The sequence below is a fragment of the Betta splendens genome, chromosome 5, assembly GCF_900634795.4.
Source record: "Betta splendens chromosome 5, fBetSpl5.4, whole genome shotgun sequence".
Lineage (NCBI taxonomy): Eukaryota > Metazoa > Chordata > Actinopteri > Anabantiformes > Osphronemidae > Betta > Betta splendens.
In genome coordinates this window covers 13618962-13643802 of record NC_040885.2, presented here as the reverse complement: position 1 = coordinate 13643802, position 24841 = coordinate 13618962, and the positions used below count along the sequence as shown (strand labels likewise).

The following is a 24841-nucleotide window of genomic DNA, read 5'->3' as shown; positions in this document are numbered from 1 at the left end:
ATTAGCATTATACTGAGATTACAAACACACTAGCAAATTCAGACAGTGATTTAAAAGCACTTTATTGTTCATCAAGGCTACTTTACATACAAAAAGGTGGCCTGCCAAAACCTTTTTAGTAGGAGACAGAGCCACAAATTGTTTTCTTGATACAAATTTTTTACAGTATTACTACTACCACTAAGTACATGCTACTTCCACTTCAAAAAGGACTTGGAAAATGTGGTACAGTTAGAGTAAAGACCAACGTGTTGTTTACAAATGCAAAGTGAACTCCACAGAAGGGAACTTAGATCTGAGAGCGATGACAGACAATCAGAGCAGACGTTTTCACCCACTGGTCTTAGTGGTGTGAACTCAGTGATGGAGACGAGTCGAAACAGTCCGTTCCCATCTGTAGAGTAAAACGCCCGTCAATAGACTTCTACATCCCTCAGTTTATATTGCTTACATGGAGTGCTAGGCCAATATTAATGCTAGCCTTTATAATTAAAGTAATTATTCGGAAATTGTCAGTTATTTGCAACAGGCTAGTGGCCAAATCACGCTTGATCAATGCAGAACATGCTAACTGCTCAGGCACAGGACAAGTCCTGTGCCTGAGCACTTTGAACAAGAGTTCAAACTCTTAAGAAATCACATGATTGAACGCACGTTAAATAATTGCATAACACCTGGGACCAATGGAAGTAGCAACTGTCACTGACACACCAGTGGCTTATTGTGGTTTCAAACATTTACTGTGTTCCTGCACTTGAACCTTTGCTCTAACAAAACAAACACTATAAACAAAAAAAGATCAACTTTTTCACAAAAAAGAAAATGCAATGATTACATTATAAGAACAGGGAAAACCAACAATTAAATAGCTACATATCATTAACAAATTAATTGTTCCTCAAAAAATACCTACGATTTTTTCTCTGTACATTCATCACGCACAGCGTAATGATGGTCTTATAGTTACCTATTATAAAAAAGTATTTTTATTAAGTGATTCTCCCACAGTGTGTAGGGAGTGTGTGCCAAAGCAGGAAGAGAGTCTTCTACCTACAAGGTGGTAGTGAAATGATAATAATGAGAAAGTATAATAATAGGAACAACATCCTCTGGACGCCACGCCCATTTCCCTCGCGTTTTCTAACAAGTTACCAACTTTACCCAATCACCAATCAGGGTCAACTGAATGTGACAGGAGGTGGTGTCATTGCGAAAAGACCTTCAGTGGCAGCTGAACGTCCCCTGGTTTACAGACTGCGCTTACAGGAGCTCAGCTCCTGAAACCCTGCCCCTCCCCCCAACTGCCAATAAACACCACCCCGACCCCTCTGCACTTGTCACAGAAAGCATATTTTAGCTCATACAGTGTGTGTGTGTGTGTGTGTGTGTGTGTGTGTGTGTGTGTGGTATCAATATTACTTATGGGTTATCAAACTCGAACTTCCAGGGAGATTGTAAATTGCAGAACGGTGGCCATCTGTTCTAGTACTTGAGGGTGGAATGTGTGGATATTCTCAAGCGTAACAAGTGTTCCATCTAGAGAACTCTGATAAATGTACTCATATTTGGATTCATTAACAAGGAAGTTCGGTTCTGAGACATAAAATAATGAAAATGTATGTTTACCACAGAACGTAGTACAACATCTGAGAATTCTATTAAGTTCCGTGCTCTGAATGTGCTCTGCTATGGCCTTGTTTGTTCCTTTCTCACATGGTAGAGATGTTCGGCATAAAATAACCTGAAGTGATTTTTTTGTAATTCTCATAAAGACAAGAAAGAGGGGACTCTGGGACAAAGGCCTCAGGCTCGTTATCAGCTCTCTCATTTTCATATAGAGATACTGAGTGGGTACAAGGACTATACGAAGCTCCCTGAAGTAGGAATGTTAGCCACCTTGTGCAGACTAGACTAACTGCAGCAACAACACAATGCAGCTCAGAAAGAAAGTACTGAACTGAAAAAGGCTGCACACCAATTCAGGATAGAACTGAAAACTCATGATACTGTTTAAAGTAAGATAATGCCTGATTAATAGTTTCTCTGTTTTTTGCGCTGTATTTTCGTATTTCGCGTCTCGTTTGGGTGTAATCACGTGTGTGATTATCACTAGCTCGTACGCAGACATTACCTTGTCGTACAAAAGCATCTTAGCCCGCTAGGACGACTTTTCAAACTCCAACAATGGAAACAGTAAGAGTGGGTACAAAGGTGTGCAGCTAAACAGACGGGAGCATAAAGGCTATGATGCTTTTATGGAAAACAAGGCTGTGGGGACTCATTTGTGCCAATTTGGTGTCTCTGCTCAATCACGCTGAAGGTTGTAGCGTCCCATACGCGTTCAAGGGTCGATGAGCAGAGCGTCCCAACACCAGTCAGTGAAGAACGCAGCTCTTATCGTTTAACAGAGCCTGTCCAGAGGCTGTCCCACTATGGATGTTTGTTACCATGCGGATATTAATGGAAAACAAAAATACAATATTGTAATATTAACAACAACAATATGGAGTACAACTGACCCAGCAGTGAGTGTATAGTCTCTACTGTATGTCTGTTACTGACAACAAAAGAAGTAACAAGTAACGTCCGAGTGAAAAGGCTACTATCAGTTAAGATTGAAATGCTTAAAATCACTAATAGATACCAGCTATTAAAAACAAAAACATGCATCTGTAAAAGCATTAGTTTGCCCTTCAACCTTTGCAGAAATCTATCAAACCACAGTGTTTAGGGTAAAGAGGGATTACCAGGGTGTAAGCCAGATATAATTACAACACCCGTGTTCAAAGGGTTACAAAAACAAAAGGCGTGTTTGAAGAGATCGGAAAAACCTTCTCTCCCCCAGTCGAGAAACGGGACTTTTTTTCTCTCCCTCCAACCACAAAGTGACGTGCACCATCATCTCCCCCCTCATCACTGTCAGCAGTTGAGCCTGCCACACACCTCAAAGCGCATTGTTCAGCAAAGCCCAGACTTCAACACGCTGCACGTTGTGTTTTCAGCCCTAATCTACCTTTATAATGCATGTGATGACCATCAGCACCACAGGTAGTGGATCTGACCGGCGTGTAATCGCATCAGTTGTGGCACAATTCATTTTGGGGGCAGTTCTTGCAAGCAAGTAGAGTATGTCTGTATATATTTTGAATACTGGAGATACATTGTATGTAGGTTTTGTCATTTTCCCTCATAATCTCAGTAGATTGCACATTAACATGATGATAAAACTCAATCAGAATTGTAGTACAATTCAAATATTTACCATGTTATACTGCAAAACCTCACTTGTATGTGTGTTTTAGATGTACTTTAGTAACAGTGGGGCTTGTGTGGGTCTGTTATGGTCTGTTATAAGAAAGAAAATGCCTTCAAGTTTAAACCCGACTTATTAGGGCCCCAAATAGGTGGATTTTCTGTGCACACACAAATCAGCTTATTGTGTGCGGTGCCAGATTGCAATACTACCGGGCCACCTTTCACCCTGTAGGAGGGTAGTGCAAATCAGACCAGTAACAGCCATCACTAGAATGCATGTGCCGGTGTATGATGGGCACGTGAGCAAGAATAAAACGGAAGGGGTGATTTCAAGGTGGCGTCTTGTTGCTTCGTATTCAGGGGCACAGACCAACATCAGCAGCTGAGGTTTCTTTGGTAGCACAGTCAGGTGGTTTGATTGTTGTCTCCAAAGTGTTTCTCTCTGATCTTTTCTCTCATAACGCAGAAGCTGTACACAAAACTACTGTTAAAGAAACCAACAAGAACTATGAAAAAAATGTATAATTAAAACACTGTCTGTCCTCTCGCTGTATGTACATATAACTACAGACACATGCTTGACTCCAGGCTTGATTGATATGCAGGGTTGCTGAATCACTGGATGGAGCAGGTCAATGCTCCAGTCAAGTCCCTAAGTGGAACCGCCACCATTCCGATGTGGGGGAAAACAGACTACTTTGTTATTGCTTGACTGATCCTTTACGAGAGCAGGCTTCGGGGGTTTTCATGTGTTCTAGCAGACCACCAGGCAGACATTCCCTCTGGGACGCTGGGGACAAAGCAGGAGTGACGAGGGCATAGAAGTTGGAGCGAGGGTGATTGAGAGGGCTGGGAAAGCAGGCAAATCCCTCTTTATTCCCTCGCCCTTCATGAGAGCACCGAAGGGGAGTGGCTGTGGTTGATCATGTGACTGTCAGGGGAGGAGTTTGGGCTGCTGCTGGTCGAGGAGGGACTCCCCTTGTTTTTGATCTGGAGCCAGGTCTCGCCCAGCGCCTTGGCAAAGTGGTCGTCCACTGAGCCTGTAATGGACACCGAGTTGGTGGCAGCGGGCTCGGGCTCCTTGTAGTTCTTCCCCAGGCTGCGGCGGAAATGCTCCTCAATCACAGGGTCGCACGCTGTGTTTGCTGGAAGAAGAAGCGGCCCAGAGAATTTTTAGTTCCCATAATAAAATAGGAGGAATATCTAAAGCTCGGTTGTACAACGCTCAGCAGGCAGTTTATTGGCTCGCGTCAGTTTAAACAATCTTAATGCGCATTCTAGGTCAAGGGAAAATACATGACTACCTCACTTTTTTATTGCAGGTTTTTTATAGTAAAACACAGTTTAAGTTTCATTGTTAACCTCAATGAGATCATAGGGATTTCACTGGAATCATAAAACTGGCCACAGCGAAGTTATCAACCCTCAGAAAACATGACTGACACTCGGCTGAAGCCTCAGCTGATGATGACGTGGTGAATGCAGCACTGCTAGTTATCACCACTTATAAAAGTCAGTGGAGAATGTGGAGCTGCTGTGCTTTCTGTTAAAGAAGGATTTGCTTCTTGCACTGCGCTGGTTATTAAATGACTAATGCGTTTGTTTCCAAAATGGTTTTCTCTTTTAGATGCTGCTATTGTTATTCTTATGCGATCAGCTCCCTAAACCTGAGTTCTGAAACATTTAAAACCATGTCAGGTGTCTGTGTGAGCTTATTGAAATGCTTTTGCACTTACTATTGATTCTCTTGTAATTGTTACTGAGGCTTGAGCACCCGTTGTTGGAAACTGGACAATGAGACAGGTTGCAGTTGCGGTTATTGGCTGGGGCACATGTAATCACTGAAGGACGGTTCTGAAACACAGACGACAATTCACCGTTATACGTACAAGTATTCAACCCCACATTTTATCTGAAGCTCAAGTAAAAGAGAATAAAGTCATCAGTTACTTTATTCTCAAGTAAAAGAGAATAAAGTCATCAACAGGATTTAACACCGCCTTCATTAAGAAGCCAAACAGGAAAGTTCCACTCCTGGCTAACTAAGGAGCCGATGAAAGCACGCCGTATTGGTCACATCATGTGGGAGACCCACCAGAGTTGAGCTTCTACTCAAGGCTGGATTATGGCCCGGACCAGCAGGGCCAGTGTTCCAGGGCCTCTGGCCAGTGGCCTCATAAGCCTCCAGCCACATGTGAAGGTCCCTGATAATGTAAGGTTCTCTGAGTCTCCTGAAGAGTAACATCAATTGGCCTCAGGCTACATTCAGGGGCTTTTGGCAGAGTATTGCTTTCCCAGACAAAGCCTGAGGTTTTGCCAGCTTGTCCTTTGACCCTTTGAGGACCAAACATGGCCCCAGTGGCCTCCCAGGAGGATAATGTTTACCTAATACAGTCAGTGTTAGGGTCAAGCGTATATGTTACCTGCTGGCGTTCCACAGCACTGACTGTGTGCGGCACTGTGCTCAGAGCTGCTGTGCTGCTACGTGCAGACTCCATCATGCTGCTTTTGGTGAGTGCCAGTGGCTGGTCCATAGCAGCTAAGCTGGCCAGATGGTGATGGGGGAGGGCATGACTGTACAGGTGGTTGCTGTGGACTCCTAGGCCACCGGGAACTACCACGCGTTCAATTGGGCTCCGGCTTCGGTCCTTAGAGAGTGGAGAACTGCGGTAGTCTCCATTAGGCTTCCTGGAAATTACAGATAAAAAAGATAGAGAAGGACCATTAATTATTTTGCACTCAGGTGAGTGTACAAGATGTACAAGACAGAAAACCAGAAGTAAGAATAGAAGAGTAAAAGGGGATTAGGAAAGAAAATGAGATGAGGGACAAACAAACAGGGAATTGTATACGCAGCTCTGTCTTTGCTTCTCCAATTGCTAGAGGATATCACACACACATGCACACAATAGGAAGGATGAAGGAACAATCCCCTAACTTTATCCAACATGGATGGCATCCAAACTTATCTCTGCACACTGAGGAAAAGTTGCTCAAAGCTCTCAAGTCGTTTCTTCAGTAGCAAATCAGCCTAATCTCCACAATAAGCCTGTAGTCAACTGCACTCACTGCTGTCACATGCAAATCCAAAATTCCTTCAGCGCTAACGCAGCATACGATATGTGATGGGAATTCTTTTCTTTTGCTGCGTCGACTTCTTTGCCTTTTCCAACCAACATAGTCTATCACAATGATGAGCTGCTCACGAAGGGTTAAATATGAGCTCAACTATGAGCTAATATATAAGTATGAAATAAGAATAAGGGGGCACATAACACAGACGTTATCCTCTTCCTTCACATGGCTGATGAGGATTTTTAATATGGCTGATATGCAGTGAACCGGTTGTTCCTGATACTGTGTGCACTTGTAGTTTAACAGGTAGTAATTATTTTACTCAGTGCGTCACTTGTGGTCTGTTGTGTGTGTGTTTGATTGTGTAATACACCCTTCCCGGAGTTCTACTCCCCTCCTACAATTTGAGGCCCTGCTACAGGGAGCAAGATTTACTGTACTCGCCTCTTTCCATCTTTTCTCTTTGACTCCCACATGCAAACACAAGTTCATTCACAAAGCAACACAATTACACTCGCTTTTTATACCGACATGTACACAAAAGAAGGAGAATGAAGCATCATTTAGCCAAAGCAATAAAATGAATGCACATGTAATATTAAACAAAATTTTCCCCTTTTATTCTTCAGCAGATACTGTGAGGAGCGTCCGTCTAAAGAGTTAAAAAAAAAAGAGGCAGCGGGTCTTTAAGGTTTGTTTGGACACAAAACAACAAGTTCAGACAAACAGTTGTAGGTCCATGTGACCAAGCAACCTGACTGCAGGGTCAAGCATCTGGAGCCCACAGCAGCGTCCTCCACAAACAGCCTCCACAGAATACAGAGCGGGAGAGAGGAAACGAAACGCCGAAGAGGTGGAGCGGGGGAGCTGCGTGTGAATGGGGCAGACCTCCACTACAAGAAAGAGTGAGGTCAGTAGTTTCCTTCGTTTGTGCCGAGAGCTTACATTAGCAGAGACCCCCACTCTTTGTCTTTGTTTCCCTCACTATCGCCAGCAGACTTCCTGAGGGTTAAAGAGGGAGAGACTTGGCTGCGCTGACTCAAACCCCGCTCCACACATCGACAACCAGCTTTGTGTTGTCCCACAGCCGCAACAATTTCCTTTTTAATAAAAAAGAAGATAAGACTCCATGCTTGGTGCAGTTATTCACAGAAATATCAGGTCATAATAAAGTACAGTGAATAAGTAGATTATAAACCTTTAATCGAATGTTACAATCCAAAGTCCTCCTGTATAACTCTGTTATCTTCCAATATAAACAAGCCTCGATTAGCCAAGAGGCAGGCAGATAATAAAAGCTCTCTCTCATCCCCCTCCCAGCAACTGGGTCTTGGGTTAGGTTGTGGAAGTTGTTCCCAACTTAATCACTGCCAAAACGCAGGCATGCCCACATCTTCACACAAGAGAGGCCATCGCAGGAGCCAGTGAATGAGATCAACAAATCCAACCAATGAATGGTGTAGCTGTTGAATCCTCCGCCCCTGCCTTCCCCTCGCCTGATTGCCCACCGAACCCCGGACCACATTTCATGCCAGGGATCAGGCATTCAAAGCCACCCAGTGTCTTTGTCTCCCTTGCTCACCTCTCAATTATCACCAGGGCTGCAGCTGGGGAGAGAGGGAGAGGATGGAAAGGGCCAAGGCTCCACATGGGCATGGGTTAGTGGCTACAAGTGAAAGGAGAAGGTTGCCAGGTCTGGCGCAAGAGGAGAAGGCAAGAGCTAAAAGCGAGAGAGAAAGAGAGAGGGGCTGGCTTTGACAAATAAAAAACTCTTGGCTCTACTAATAATACAAGTAAAAACATAAAGAATTGAAATTAGGTAAGAGTAGTAACAACTGGGAGTCAGAGACAGAGGCTGGACATGGAGTTTAAACTTATTTCACAATAAATGTTTACTGGGTTCCTAATAAAAAAGGGGAGGGGGCTCAATTTTATAATGTGAACCCTGAAGCTTTATCTGTGTTTTCATTCATCGCCAAGATCCTTTAATCTAAATTAAAAAAAATGTAAATATTACCTCAATGAGTTGGCAGCTGAGAGTTTTCTGGTAATATTTTATATTTTATCTTAAAGGAAATTGTAATTACAATGTATTTGCCAGGCTGAGGTGGTCAGTGAATGGACCCATCTTGGAAATGGGAACCATATGCATGACATCAGAATGAACAGCTTGACAAAGTGGTACAACCAGTAGATTTGTATTTGATTTAATTTAACTAAAGTCTGGGTTATGTGCAGCCTGGAATTAGTGGTGGTCATTGTGGCAGGCAATCACTGAAACATCCCTACAGTTAAAACCTAGCGAGTCCAACCCTCAATGCATAAATGATGTGGTCATATTCCATGAACAATATTGCACTACTCTAATCTGTCATTAAGTACAGCCTTTTAAGTAACCATTCACAAAACACCCTGCCTTCAAGTCAACTCAATAACATAATAAAATCTGAAAACACGTCCTTGGTGAATTAACAAGTAGCTGAGTTTCCTACATGGCAAAATGGAAACTAAATAAAACCAAAATGAACTTATAAATGCCACCATAACACCATGTTTGAGCTTTTACACATTGATATGACTGATTCACCAGCTCGGTGAATGAGCCATATTTTATTTTGAGTCAAATATACAGAAGCTATAAAAGTTCTAGACCTTTTCTCACAATTGTGCTACAAAGTCTTCAGAGAAAACCTCACTACAAATCTTTGGCTGAGCAGAGGTTCTTATCCTGCTCCTTTAAGAAATAAATAAAGAAAGCACAAGACACACACACACACACACACACACACACACACACACACACACACACACACACACACACACACAGGAAACATCTGGGAAGAATCAGGGCGTAGAGCGGAGGAGAGGGCAAAAAATAAAAGAGCAGAGGAGGATGATGAAGGCTCAACCACAGGTTAGAACCAGGCCCAAGCTCTGCGAGGTCCACAGAAAACCACCAAAGGCGTGTACGCACACACTGAGGCACAGGGCTTACCCAGGCTACACATGAAAAGAACACAAACATCCCAACACTCGCTGCAGCATCAGCCTCCGTCACAAACACCCAGGGGGAACATTCTGCATCACATGGATTTATTTTTAGGTTTTTCCTATAAAGCAATATGGACCTTTGTACTCTTTTCAAACAAGTCTCAACATACAGAATAGTTCCATAGTTGTCAGTTAACTACCTACAAGGAAATACAACTGAATAACTTTCGTTGTGAAACCGATCAGATACAGAAACAACCACAACAAAATAGCAGAGAAAACAACAGAAGAAGAAAAAGCACCCACGCGATCTCCCTCCTTTTCTTACACGTTCACACACTACATAAATAGTCCCATATAAAACGAGGGTAACAATGACTTCACCAGCCTTGGCCACGCTCGCGCTCTTTCTGTCCCACAGATAGACACGCGCGCGCGCACACACACACGCGCGCGCGCGCACACACACACACACACACACACACACACACACACACACACACACACACACACACACACACACACACACACACACACACACACACACACACACACACACACACACACACACACACACGTGTTCTTCCCATTTGGCCTCTGGAGAAATGTCCATGAGAACAACCTACTGATGGCGTTCCCAGTAGAAGGCAGCTGCAGTTTCCCTATGCTATAGTATCGACTGTAGGGTCGAGCGTGAACTCCTCCAAGGCTGCGGGTGTGAAGCCGAGTCTCTTCTAACTGCAGTTACTGAGCGGATGTCAGGTGAAGCCAGCTGTCATGGCTTTGTGCTTAAACATGGAACTATCTGCTGCAGCTCTACTTCTACGAGTTTACAGAGCTGGCAAAAAGGGATCACGTCAACAGAGGCTCATCAGTAAGAACCTGCACGGGTTTGGATCGTCTGCAAACCAGGACATCGACATCTAACTAAAGTCAATAAAGTTGCTGCTAAAAATATTCAACAATTAATAGTCTGTACACAGTTCTGTCGGTGGCTGTTTTTTATTCTGGCCGATGTACAGCTGAAGAGCGGCAGGCAGGCAGGCTGCAGCAGGCTTCCAGCCCACAGGCTCTAGTGGACAGGATAAGGCTTCTTTGTTCAAGACTCCTCCTACTCCTCAGAGAAAATGACAAAGTACAGCCCTCCACACACACACACACACGCAGAGACACACACACGCAGAGACACACACACGCAGAGACACACACACACACACACACACACACACACACACACACACACACACACACACACATACACACACATACACACACACACACACACACACACACACACACACACACACACACACAATGAATAAGTGTGCAGACACATACAGTATCGGCCTGTCACTACATGTACTTTAGGACTGTCTTTCTTGCTGTTCTCTTCATGAGTTGGACTGAAGAGGGTTATTTTTAAAGTGAGCTTGACATGAAAATAATCAGCCACAATCATAAATATACCGACTTGACAAAAACGCTATGTTGGTTCATAATGTTTTCTTTTCCACATCACAGCCTCCCTCTTACTTGAGCTTGTTGTGATTGGACAACAAAGGGAACCTGAGCTTCTACCTTCATGGTCCCTCCCTGCGTCTGGAGTTTCAGGTGTCTGTGTCAACATTTACCAAAAATACACTGTCCTTCCAGACAAAGAAGGGCCACACACATTCATGCAAAACAGAGAAAAGGGGTTTCACTAAAACGTAGAAACTACAACTGTGTCACTTACATTCTGTATGTGTGCATTTGTATCAGGGACATTGTTTCTGATTTGCTTCTTTCCTTAAATGCACTGTTTTCAACTTGATCGCTTTACCGACAACTGACAGCGTTCAACGGAGCAGAACACAGATACACCGACGCATGTCTCTGATGTCCTCAGAGGGTTTTCCCCTTTTTTTAGCTTAACGAGAAGCCATCATTCTGCACTCCAGACAGTTCAAACAAGGAGGAAAACTTCTCAAACTCAGACAGGTTTCAACAAGCTCCTTATCAGATACTCTTGCCAGGGAAAGCATGGCCTCAGAGAAACCTCAAATTAAGCCACTAAAAATAATACACTTTTAGCTCGGCCCTGAGGCTGAAGGGTTTCCAGGAGGAAAACACACACACGTACTTTAATTAAGGTCTGAGAACGAGAAAGTCCTGAATTTGGCTACAAGTTTAAACAGGCCAACTAGCAATCGACTTTTCATGGGTTAAGATTAACCTACAGCCCTCGGAGTCAAATGACTTCAAGGTCGTAACTGAAATGAAGATTAAATAAGAGGATTATGGCTTATCCTAGGTTTTTTATGTTCACTGAACCAAGAAATAATCATGGTTCAGTGAGCAGTTTACCAGCCCCAAAAATAAACGTTTTAGAAGTTGCATCATTTGTACTTGTACAGAACCTGATTCTAACTACACAAACTGGTTGCATTAAGGAGCTGTGGCAAGGATTTGCAACATCAGCTGAAACTTGATATGACAATGCGTCCCATTGTACCCTGTAACACCAACTTAAAACCTAAACTCCAACTTGTGATAGACCAGTAGCAGCTTTTGCTTATCGGTGAGTGTAAAAGCTGGTGGAAGAAAAGCCACAGAGAATAAAACAAATAATCAACCTAAACAACAATATAATACACCAGGCTACAAGATTTATGTATTGCCTGGTTATAATGTTAAATCTCCAACCACTGACACATTCATAACGAAAAACAAGATGACTCTGCACAAACTAATCCTTTGTTATGGACGGTCACAAGATGAAGGAACAAAGAGCCTTTTCTCCCTTTTCCCCGTGCCACCAGAACAACTTAACACTTTCAGATTCCTACCTGTCAAACCGTTTATTCCTGCCATGTTAATATACAGCTGGGTTAATAGAGATTAAATACGTAAAATCGTGTCTTCTGTAACAATGGTCATTCATTTAATACATTACGCATCTGTATTCACTCCATTGGTGGCTACTGCATGCATCCACACATAAATATGTATCCATGAACGTATGTACCTCTTTCACCCAGTGGGAAAAACTCACCACAGCATTTAGGCAACAGGCTGTAATGCTGCCCCCCCAGGGGATGGATTGAACGCAGAAGACCAATATCGTTGTTAGATTGTATGTGATAATGGCCAATAGAGGCCTTCTTCTTAATGCTCCAAGCTAACTTGCCTTTAAACTACAAAGCTCTACCCAACACCTTCCTGACTGTATGCAATAAATAGCACCAGTTCTAGTCTCATGACTCGCTCAGTCAAACCAAGAGAGAGAGAGGGGGCTCTGAGTTCAGTATCCCCAGCACCAGCAGCCTTTTACACCACTCAGCGCTCCAGTACAATCTCTGGAATCTCTGGAAGTGGGAATGTGGGAACGTCGGAGATGCAAGTAATCTTCCTGTTGTGCAGTCCCCGTTTCCAAGCTTCCAGAGTTCTGTGGCTATATGGAGAATGCCGTGGAGCCAGCTAAACCTGGCGTAACACCCTGGAGTCCAAACTTGGACTTCTGAGAAAGCTTGCCTGCACACAGATTGACCAAGCACCGAGTCCACAAACACGTGGCAAACAGAATATATTTGTGTACACATTTTGTACGTAAGCATATGTAGCTTCTCTGCAACAAGATGGCTTTTTTTGAGACATTTATAATCTCCCCTTAGGATATGTGAGGTGAAAGCTATTTCAATGTCTGCCCATCAGGTTTGTAACAAATGTGTAATAATGACTATTCACTTGTGTAAATATGAATGCGTATGTCTCGGCTTATTGACTCACAGCTGTGCAGCAAACAGCCGGTTCATTTTTGCCACATGCTCATTGTCGTCCATGTCGCTGTCGCCCTGTTCCCCACTCAGCTTCCTCTTGGTGGGGCTTATGGGTGGAGGACCCGTCCTGTGGCTAGAGATGGAAGAGGAAGACGAGGACGAGGACGACGAGGAGGACGACGATAAAGATGACGACGACGAGGACAGGGACAGGGACTGGAGCCGGGGGTCCCCCCTCAGAGCTGCTTCACCTGAGGAAATGAAAGACAGCACAGTTCATTTAATGAATCTCTATTCCAAAATAAATGTGATGAGTCACATAAGCCGCTGTATCCAAACCACAGTTGTAGTAATACATGTACTTTTAGTTTTTTTGTCCTGAGAGGCAAGAGTCTTGGCATTAGTACCTGGTTGTAGATGTTTTGAAAGAAATACTTGTGGATGGACTGTGTGTGTGTGTGTGTGTGTGTGTGTGTGTGTGTGTGTCCTCTCTTGCTATGTGGTACAGAAGGCCTACAGAGTTGTGAGTGAGTGGGAGTGAGAGTAAGAGAGGATCAGGAAAACTACCACTGGCTCTGTCTCAGCACGGGGACTTTCCACTGCTTTGGCCTCCTGTATCTGTCTGACTTGTCCCAAACAAAACATAAACCGAGACTAAAACTCCAATTAGCCCACAGCTCTCTCCATAAATACTCCCAGACTAAAACAAGACTGTTGCTAACACAAGACAACACTGATGCAGAACTATGGGTGCTCCTGCTACATTTCACACAGGTTTATGTCACTGAACTGCAGCGTTGACTATGTTTTGGAGTATTGTTCTTTAATCCTGTATTGCTCTTGCAGAAGCACAGTATAGAAGATGTTTAATCGTTCAAGTAACTGAGTACTTTACATTTAAGATTTGTGTACATTTTTTAATGTGACATTACACTACTTGACCTCAGACCTCATGGATGCATGAGTTTATATTGTCTCAATCAACAACCTGTAACTCTACTAATTATATTACTTTTTGTTGTTTTTAGTTCTAATTATCAATTACAACCCTTATTGACAACATTATTCACTTTCCTATTTTCCCACAGAAAGGGCTGTAATAGAATCTGTGCTCTGTTGCACTGAAGTTTCCCATGTATGCTTAGCTTCCAAACAGCAGCAGCTCCTCCCTTTGCTCCCTCTCTCTGACATGTTCCTGCTCGTCCCCATGTGTACCATGGCAACAAGAGTGACATCATTGTTTTGGCAGGACAGAGGGGTGGCAATAAAGGAAGAAGGGAGACGGCACATTGTCCAATCAGGACCCAGGACATGTAGCAGCTTATCAGTGGTTTATGAGTGAAGTACTCGACGAGGGCTGAATCTGTGAGCGTGTTTCTCCTGCAAACGAATAAAATAGTCGACTGTGAAGTCAAATACTGTGTCTAAATATGAACAATAAAACCCTGGACATCATCACATGCCAAATTTTATATATCAAGCGTCTACCGTTGCATAGAAGGAGACACAGTACAGACATTAGTGCTTGAAAGGACCAAAGTATTTGTGTGCAACTTACTTTTAAATCAAGGAACAAGAACAAAGGAATATGTATTGTAGTAGAGCATTGTACACAGAGTTAACAACAGCATAAACTGGACGTATGAAAAGAGAACGTCACAGTATTATTTTATGCATCTTTTCAGCCCAAAGATTTTTAAAAAGCACCCCCACTCCGTCCTTTACCCTCTCTGCTCTCTCAGCTCATTAGCCCCACAGGATCAAAGCCTATTTCTCTTGACAGAACTTCAAACAGCTCTGAATCAGGATGAGATTAGATTACAAACGGAGGTGAACCTCTATGTCTCCACTGGCCTCGAGTTTTCCCCTCTCTCCTTTTCCCGTTATCCTTCTTGTAAAAACGATGAGTCCCAGCATGTCTGCTCCTGTCTCTGCGAAGGAGCAAGCGATTATTTTTGGCTGTGTTTCTCAGTAACCTGAACTTGGCCTTTGGTTTGTCGTCATTATTTAAGTCCATGGAGGGGTTATGCTGTAAATTATCACAACGACTTCCAGCAAAGATCTCGTCTGCATGAACCGACTGTTATGTCTGTGCTGACGTCAGCTATGCTTTTTAACCAGACACTACGACTGCTGTGATCTGAGTAAGAAACATATGAACATATGAACAAAGATAGAGACAGAAAGATCAACTTATCAACAGGAAAAAATCATATATTTTTTTGACATTTGTTGAAAAAATATATGATTTTTGATTGCGAAAGGACACGAGATAGCAATGAGTGGATGTGATTGTAGTGCAGCCTGGAGATAGAGTGAGGCACTGTTCACTCTTCATTAAGGCTTCATGATTCATTGTTTTTAGATTGTGACAACAATTCTGTCATGTTTGTGTTAGCGGGAAAAAACAAAACACTTAATTCTAAACTCTCTTTATTAGAACGAGACAAGAGGGAGGAACGCTCCAATCAGAAGCAGAAAGTTAGCTCCTTCGAGGCCAACAATAATATGAAACCACAGTTATTACTGCTAAGTAATTAGAATCCCTTGGTTGTGTATTATTTACTTGTAGCAATAGTACCTTGAACTCCCATACAAATAAAGGTCTGAACATAAAACACATTACATCCACTATTCTGAAAGCAGGACTTCAGTTTAAAAATTTGAACTCACACATGACTCATACAATGTTACAATCACATAAACAAAAGTCTAAATTCATACCACAGAATAAACAAATATTCAAACATCTACCTGCTATATGCATAGTCTAAAGCATCGTTTTGGAAATAAGTATTTTTAAACCTAACTGGTTAAGTGTCTGCACTTGATTATAAATGTTGCTGATGACAGACACTGAGAGCTCCGCAACACAACTGAAGCCCTGGGGACATCATAAAGAAGTGTGGGCTCTCCTGCACACAACTGCAAGCCAGCGCACACTCACACAACGCCACACAGCTCCAGCAGCTCCTGGCTCAACATGTCTTAACCTGAAGCCTTTTCTCTCCCCCCTTTTACTGGCTGGGCTTTCTCCCTGCTCCTTTATCTTTGTTTTCTTATCACTGAGCACGTGATGGAGGGGGATTTCAGCTTTGTCAGCTAAAAAACGTGAGGCGATCAACTAATCCTGCCGAGGTTCGCTTACCGGAACAGGCGTAAATCATTGTGGCTAAACTCTAAAGCGCGGAAAACTTGCCAACTCTGACTGGCTTCAGTTCCACTCCAGTGGTGGTTCAATCTATTAAAAGGTGGATCGAATGCAAAAAATCCTGCCTGCGCCTTTCCAAACACAAAGCATTTGATTCAGGCCAATATATAACTTCCAGAGGTCTAGGTCCCATATAAAAGCACTAATGGAGGCATCTGGTGTTTCTGCAGCTCGTACAGTAGTTTCAGTGAAACTCAGTCCAACACAGCAACTTGTCCCTCATTTATTACCGTTAGTTGGTCCTGTCCCCTACCTCCACGTAAAATGGTACCTGGCCACGTGCCAAGCCGCCTCTGCAGGTCTGTTTTTAGTCCCACAACCTTGAAGGCTCGCGCCGACAAGGTGAAAAGAAACGAGCGAGACTTCAATCATTAGCCACATCCCTTAACGGCACTTGGACAACGTTAACACGCCAGGCAGTCGTTTGCGGGACGCCCGGTAACGTAAACGCACGCAGCTGCGGGGTTCAATTAATGTGCTGTAAACGCTGGGTCTGACACCGAACGTCACAGCGGAGAAAGGACGGAGGGCGGAACACGATGACTCAAACCGCTGCTCTGGCTCTTAATATCGGACAATAATATCCCTATATTCTTTATGGTCAGAAATCAAAGCTCTTATTTTTGAAACGCGACCGCTGCAGGACTGCTACGTAAGGCGTTTACTCCACTGACGTCCCAAAGCTGAGCAGGCGAAAACAATGATGTACCAGAGGTTTAACGCGGAGCGTGGGACGTGCACGCGGGCGTCCAGCTGCAGCTTCAGCCTCTGATGAGCCCGCTCCTGCTTTCTGAGCAGCCGCTAATGAGACAGAAAGCACGCGAAGCTAACGCTGCTAACGGAGCGGAACGCAAACGACGTAACTTGCGCCGACGTTACGTCGAAAAGTTACAACCAGCACAAGTCGTATAGAAAAAACAGATTCATGTGTGAAAAGTTTACATTTTAAGCTTAAACCGTCACTACGAAGCTACGAACGTCCGTGAAAAACTTTGACCGACACCGTCGCCGTTAACTGGCGCGACTCACGGTGTAACGGCCGCGGCCGCTCCGCAACGACGGCGTAAAAACAGCCGCAAACTGCACCAGGCGCGCGCTTACCTTCGTAGCAGAGGATTCCGATGTTGTTGTTCATCTTGTCCAGGTACGGGTAGTTCAACAGGTCCATCTTCGTTAGTAGCATTTATCGAGTTTGTTCGACAACAACAACAAAACGGAGCAGCTTATTTTCCTCTCCGCTCAGCGACCGTTAGTGAAGCTAAAGGCCCAGCCTCCAACTTTAAAAAAGCGGCTGCCGAACTCGGGGGACGGAGCCGCGCGCGGCGTCGAGGCGACTCTGCGGGCTTCGGGACGCTTCGCTTCGCTTCGCTTCGCTGCGACGGGCTCTCGGCTCTCGGTAGGGTAGCGTCAGCTCTCCTCACAGCCAGCTGCAAGTCGACCGCACTGACACGCAGGCTACGCTCGCTGTGACTCCGACGCTGCGGCGGCGCTTTTCCTGTGGAGCGGAGCTGCGCGCACTGGGCATGCTCGCGCAAATCTCTGGAGCGCCTCGAATATCGCGGATGTTTTACGCGCAAGATCAGCCTCTCCAAACACATCCAGAGAGGGGGAGGGGAGGAGGGGGGGGGGTCGTCCTGTGTTCAAACTTTAAGGGAAGGAAAAAAAAAACGATCACAAGTCCCCGTGGTCCACTTATGTCGAAGGAACGCAAACATGTCCGAGACCGTTCAGACACATCAAACGCGCGACGCGTCCCTCTAGGAAAACAATGTAGCAGCGATAACGAGGAGAGATCAAATAGAGCCATAAAACGCGTCCAGGTGCGCGCTTGTGATCCCGCAGCATTAAAAGTGATAGCATCAAAACTATAAAAGCTGATAAGTCAGTTAGTGGAGACTGGCACAGAGTATTGGACAAGCAGGAGGAGGGGGTGAGAATATAATTGACACATGAAGGAGGGTAATAAAAACGGGAATTAAAACCAAGAAAGACAAAAATGATGCCCAGGAGGGGTTTCTTAGTCAGTACTTTATGCTCATCTGATCATCTGATATTGTCAATGTCGAGACCTTCACTGCATATTATAATTAAATAAACTAAACTAAAACTAAATAAACAATAAATATCCTATGTATCTGAATGTGGGGAAATGTAAACACAACAGACGTTACTGTGTAAAGGAAAGGCAAAACAAGATCTCCAGAGTTAAGCGATCAAACTCCCATCGGAGCCTCCACTTTCAGAGTGGTTCACGTCTGCCCCCTGGTGGCCGACAGCGGGAACCAGGACCGAGCCTCAGGAAAAGGCCACGAGGAAGCGGGACGAAAAGGGGACACAGATGAACAATGTGGCGTCGATACGACGGTCATCACGCGTCATCGCTTGTGTGGACAGAGACGGGAAAGTCAGCAGGGTCCCTGACTGAGAACACAATCAGCAGGGTGTGCGCATTTACACACAAACACACGTCTGTTTCCTGCCATGTTTACATGTGACACATACATGAACCCAAGAGGTTTAACGAAGGCTGTAAAGAACCATCAGCAAAGTGAATGGTGGAGACACTTCTCTATTCTGGACTCATGCTGCTTGTACATGGAGGCAACGTTCATCAACAGCCCGGTCCACACACAGGCCACCAAACAAACACAACCAACGCGTCTGTACCTGCCGCAGGTGACCACGCTCAGAGATTGACGACACTAAGACGATTCAGTGTTACACAACCGGGTGAAGTCCCTCCTCCACGCCGAGTTAACCGACTGTTCCTCCCAACGCCAGTTTCCTCCAGCGTGACTCAGAGGAAAGAGCTGGAGAGCCGCAGTGACGTCATCTATAGGAAAAGGTCTGCCCTCTCTGGAAACATGTGCTGTATCTACACATCTAAATGCAAACAGGTGTGAGCAGGTCCCAGTTGGAGGTAAACCCCAGGAATCATGTCCCTCAGTTTCCACGTCCACCTTTCATGGGGTGGACGTTCCCCCCCCCCCCTTCCTGCCTGTGTGTTTACTAGGACAATCTATCAGGTGCTGCCAGCTCTACCCTCCTGCAGCGCTGCGTCTTCCTGAACAGGTTCGGGCTTCTCCAGGGAGTGGGTGTGTCTGAATAACAGCAGCACACAGCAGCTGGTGATTCATGCTAATGCCTTACTAACCTGCTCCAGTGTTGTGACACAAGCACTGACACAATGACAGGCGGCAGGGCGGTGCAAAGAAGGCCTCGCGCCTTCTAGCTTCGCCTCATTGATCTGTGGAAACGCTGCAGAGACCAAAGGTTAAATTCAGCTACGTCCCGGCGCCTCCTGTTCACATCGCTTCACACCATTACAGGTGTTTTCGTACGGTGACGTAACTGCAGAAACCCGTTGCAGAAGGAGCGTTTGGGTGAAAAGGTCCACGACACGCGGGTACAAAGAGACCAAATATCAGGTTGCTTCCCAGAAACAGCGATAACAACGGCTTCTTACAGTAAGCTGTAAGAACCCATTGTGTGACTTGTTTGTGTGTGTGGGAATGTGGTAAACGTGAACATGAATTTAAGTTTCATTTAAAATGACTCATTAGATCTGATCCAATCAAATATTAGTGAAACCTTCATTTTAGACTGCATCTTTATACATCATCCATCAGTGTTTCCCCGGTGCTTCTGTCTGATGTAATAACGCAGTGCGTTTTACTAAACATCCAGTTCACCTGGACGCTATAATTAACAGTCACTGGTCTCTAACTGTATAATGTGCAGTGTGACCCACTCTCTTCATACACTCCATCTGTTCTGCTCGTCTTTTATCGTTCCAGCTCATCTCTCCTCCTTCCACCCAACCTGCTGTCATTTTGCTCTCCTCGCTCCGCTTCCTCCTTCGAATCCGTTGCTTCTCTCCATCTCCGACCATAATTGTTGCCACTCAGCCTTCGCCTCAAGCTCAGCTGCCAAGTCGTGTTTACAACAGGAAGGAGAGAAACATGAGCCCGTTCCTCTCACATTCTGGCGGTTCCATGTTGGTGGAGATCTACAGTATGTTTGTTACTGTGTGGAACTCAGATCCGACTGCGAGATGTGAATCTGAGGAGCGGGATGTCATTCATCTGTACTAGTGCTGTACTGTACTAACACACAGGTACCGTTGGACCCTGGCCAATTAATGCATCGCATCTAAACAGATTTTACTTCCATCCTCCATCGACCAGTGTGTCCTATGACATCATTCTCGCCATGCTAACAATGAGCTGGTGACTAAATGACCCCAAAGGCTTATTGTTTACTGGCAAGACAACAGGACAACAGGGTCTGTGCTGTTACCGCTCATGTTTTGCAGGGGTGCGTTATTCGTGACCTCCATGTGCTTAAATGTCATCAGCACCACCTTATCCAAGGACACGAGGCTTCACTGGAAGGAGTATTTTCACAGACTATCTGGCATTAATGAGCACCACCTGCCCTGTCCGCTTCAAAATTAAATATCTTTTAACTCCATGTTATTTGTATAGTTTTTGTACTGTCCCAACTCAGCAAAATGTAATTTAATTCTACTGCTGTACTTTTCACGTATTGAGCTGTTGCGAGATGAAATTTCCCCACTGTGGGACTATTAAAGGTTTTCTTACTGTATATTATTTTCTACAAATTATAAATTAGCATCAAATCTGCAGCGCAGATTGAGACACTAACTACGAAATGAGTGCTATTTTTCACGTGTGATGTTCATGTTGTAAAAGGCAGGGCAGTAACTACGGCGAGCGCTATCAAAAAGACAGGAATGCAAAGCATGTAAGTGGTCAGAGCAACTCTGAGAAAAAGCTCCTTCACCGAGAGAGAGCGGAGCAGCCAGAGCCGCATTTAATGTGGGACTCGGCCTCTTTCACATCTTCAGGATGGATGTAAGTATAAAACAAATGAAAAGGACCTCGCTTTGAGTCACTCTGAAAGAACAGAACAAAAAAGAAATGCTGCACGGGGGAAAAGCACAAAGGCTGATCATATTTAACCCTACGACCCCTTGACATTTGACCCCTCCGCTCCTCTTGTCCCAGTGGCCGCCCGCTGAACCGCGGCGTTGGAAAAGGAGCGGCGGTGACGCAAGAGGCCGCGCGTGTGTGTGAGGGGACGCGTACGAGGGCCCTGCACTCAGTAAAAACACGGCGCTAGCAAACGACGCCTGGACCCGTCCCTGCAGCTGCAGAGTCGTGTCATCTGGACCGCTAAAGGTTGATGTGGAGCCCAGGTTCGCTCAGGAAGGGTGGAGCGCACGGCAACATCCTCCAAGCCACCAAAATTGCTATGGAGGAACGATGGCTGGTATTAAGCCTTTCCCTGCATTCGCCATTAAGTATAAAGGCCCAGATTACTTCACTCCGTTTTTAGCAAGTGTGCAATTACAGTCCACAATAGTCAAGGTCAGGAGCATTTGACTTCAGACCTGTGATTAGTCTCCAAGCAGGAGGTGGGCTCCTCTCCAGCCAGACACTTCGCACCATCACGAATGCGAAGACTTGAGGACATTTCCTTAAAAAGCCCCCACCTTTTGTTCCCCGGTTACTGAAGTACAAATGAGGTGAAGTCCGTCCCAAAAAAATAAAAGCTTCAAACAACGCGATGGCGCATTTAGATTACAAAGAGTCAGATACGACCATCAGGAGTCAGTGGAGCCAAAATGAGAGTGAGAGTGTGTGAACTGATACATTATTCATGTGTGTGACCCCTCCGCTGCGAGGACTAATAACAAAGCTGTGGAGTGTAACATATGTTATGAGCAGCTGAAGTGTCCTGACAGGCCTCGCTTTGCCTCTGTGAGTCTAAGCGGCTGCTGAGCAGGCAGGTCTGAGCGTCTCCCCGCTCTGAGGCCTGTGCTCCGGTGTCAAGTGCTGCCCGGGCCTCACAAAGACCCGACTCCAGAGCAAACAAGCGGACGGAGCGTATTGACTCCACTGCCTCACAGCCTGGTCGCCCAGCGAGCCGGGAAGGTGGGCTGACTGGCCTTACTGGTCGCCCCACCCCACTCTCCATCCCTGCACTTTGGTGGAAAGTAGTTGAGTGCATTGTCTTAGCACAAAGAGGCCAATAACAAAAAGTGACATCAGCGCGGAGTGAAAAAACAAAAGCACGGCAGGGGGCCGGGGGAGCGCAGCAGGAGGGGAGGAGGTCTCCCATGCCATTTTACCCAGAAGTGCAAGGAAGCTGAGGCTCAGCTCATAAGCTGCAGCGTTCAGTGACTTAAGACACACCACAGCAGATTCTCTTATTAAACCTTCTCCCAACAGACCCATGAAAACAGTATTGGCTCCTACGCACAATGTATATGCGCTTTTTATTAGACCGTTCATTAGGTTTAATAGTCTTAAAAACACAGAACTTGGTGTTTTTTTTTTTCAAGCATCAGCTAAACTACAGATGCAAACAGTTGGACATTTCTCCTTGATCTGTTTCAGTAACAGCAAACGGACGGGGAGATGGAGAACTTGCTGCACCGGCACCCCGCCCCGACTGAAGCGAAAGCAGGTCAACAGATCGGGCCTGGAGTTGAAAAACCTGTGCCGGTGGCAGTTGGGTGCACGCGGCCGCTCTTATTTGCCTGTGCATCCGCGAACCTGCCCGGCACAAAGACGCCCATTGTCTGGCTCCAGGAAGCACAGCTGGAACCTATGGTCCCGGCAAAACGCCGCCTTTTAATCCATACCCAACGCCACGTCTGAACCAGCACTCAACGCTGTGGGGACACTTACTCTCTTCTTCGCTGGCGTGAACGAAGGATGCTGCTCTCGACAGGACATCCAGTGGCGTCTCCATGTTTGGATGCCTGCAAGACACAGAGACGGCTTTGAGTTCACTAATCACCCGCAGCAACAGGACAAAGCTACAAGTCAAATGCAGACAAACTTTCCAATAAAACCTTAATAAAACATATGCATGATCAGGCTATGATGCAGCGTCATAATGCTGCTGCTGCTGCTGCTGCTGCTGCTGCTGCTGCTGCTGCTGCTGCTGCAAACGGACGTGTTGAACGGAAGGCCCGCAATGAGACTTCTCATGTGGTTTGTTTTGTTCAATCTTCAGCAGTCGGAGCGCTTTTTGCCCCACGGGCGTCGAGCCTTCAACGCAATGAGAGGCATTCGTGGATTAAACGAGCGCTCCGCTTCTCTCCCGCATTCCTAAGATACCTTTGCCTCGTTTCTCCGGGGAACTGGTGTTTTGGGAAGTGCCATGAACCAAAACTGCGCTCGCTGCATCGCACCGCGCTCCTGACGCGACGCTTTGCCGCCGCCGCACGCTTCCGTCGGCGCGACGCGCGCAAAGCAGCCACTCGGACGAAGTGAAAGCGACTACACGAGGAGCAAGTGCGTTCACTTTTATTCCCACCGGCCGCGCACAGTATTTATATCTGCCTGACTCACTGCTTCGTCGCCGGCGGTGCCTTCAGGGTCACGCACGGCGAAAACTAAAGTCGAATGTGGCACAAATGCTCACGCTTGCGTCACGGGGATTTCGTTTTCTCCGCACTTGAAGCAGCTCAAACACAGGGGGCAATAAGACGTCCCATTATCCGCGAAGGAAAGTTTGGGAAGCAGCTGATTGGCGTTATTAATAAAAACCTCCCCTCCGTGCATGGAGGCTGGCTTTACTTTAAGCCCAAGAAGCGACATAAAGAGCGCGCTCGGAGCCGACAAGCCCGAAACAACAGCCGCACACGCTCCACAACTTCGCCCTCAGTAGCACGTACCTCCTTCAAGCGCCACTTTGGTATCTTCCACTGCTAAATAGTCCACACGAGAAATACGTTCACGTCACATAAAATCACCAGAGACGTATTGTTTAAAACCCCCGCCGCCAATCAGTCCTGTACGAGGGAGGACAACAGTAGCGGAGCTGTCGGGACTAACTTGGTTGTAAACGAGGAAGAGGAGGATGAGGAGGAGGAGGAGGGAGCGGGGAGAGGAATGTCTGGAATGATGGAATTCAGTTCCGAGCAGGTGGTGAAAGTGAAGCGCGCTGATTGGTCCGTGACTGGAGCAGTGATATCAGCAAATATCTTATTAATAGAGCGTTGCGTAATATCCTCCGTATGACAGACCGCCGCCACCCTGTTTACTCCAGGCAAGCATCTGCTGCTTCTTCTTTAGGTGGTTGACAAAAATAAAGACAGGAAACTATTGTTCTCATTATAGCGTCTATTCAGTCATTGTAAACCAACTGTGGTTTATTCACGTGTTAAGATTCTTTAAATGAAATGGTTCACACTGTTGTGGTGCAGGAGGTCTTAAAAAATAGAGGTAAAATTATCCACTGTTCTCTGGCACCTTTAAAGTAATATTTGCTAATTTATCAGTAATATCATTACAAAGTGACAACCAGTGATATTATCAGTGGATATGTTGTATTCTAATCAAAGCGGCCTCTTAGGGCTTTGTGTACGATCGTGAGAACGTGAGTCCACCTTTACATCATTCCTGTGGTTTAACTGAAGTAACTGAAAGTACGAGTCATGATATCATAGTAGTGACTAAGGGATAAACAAAACACATGACGGTACCAGGAAGTCACTGTTGTGACGGCACGA

At 45.4% G+C, this 24841-nt stretch overlaps 1 protein-coding gene across 4 annotated transcripts; it reads right to left on the bottom strand.

Annotated features, from left to right (window-relative positions):
• Positions 1-716: 716 nt before the first annotated feature.
• On the bottom strand, positions 717-24202 carry vgll4b (vestigial-like family member 4b). 4 transcript variants are annotated; one of them, XM_029149699.2, is made up of 6 exons: positions 24005-24202; positions 23010-23083; positions 13090-13330; positions 5679-5943; positions 4992-5109; positions 717-4400 (listed from the first exon to the last, which is right to left on the bottom strand). In XM_029149699.2, exons 2-6 carry the CDS (start codon positions 23071-23073, stop codon positions 4144-4146), a joined length of 945 nt encoding a protein of 314 aa, XP_029005532.1. In that variant the 5' UTR covers positions 23074-23083; positions 24005-24202; the 3' UTR covers positions 717-4143. The 4 variants fall into 4 exon arrangements, with proteins under 4 accessions (XP_029005532.1, XP_029005533.1, XP_029005534.1 ...); XM_029149700.2 differs by lacking the exon at positions 24005-24202 and adding an exon at positions 23679-23697; XM_029149701.3 differs by lacking the exon at positions 24005-24202 and adding an exon at positions 23445-23614.
• Between the last annotated feature and the right edge of the window lie 639 nt (positions 24203-24841).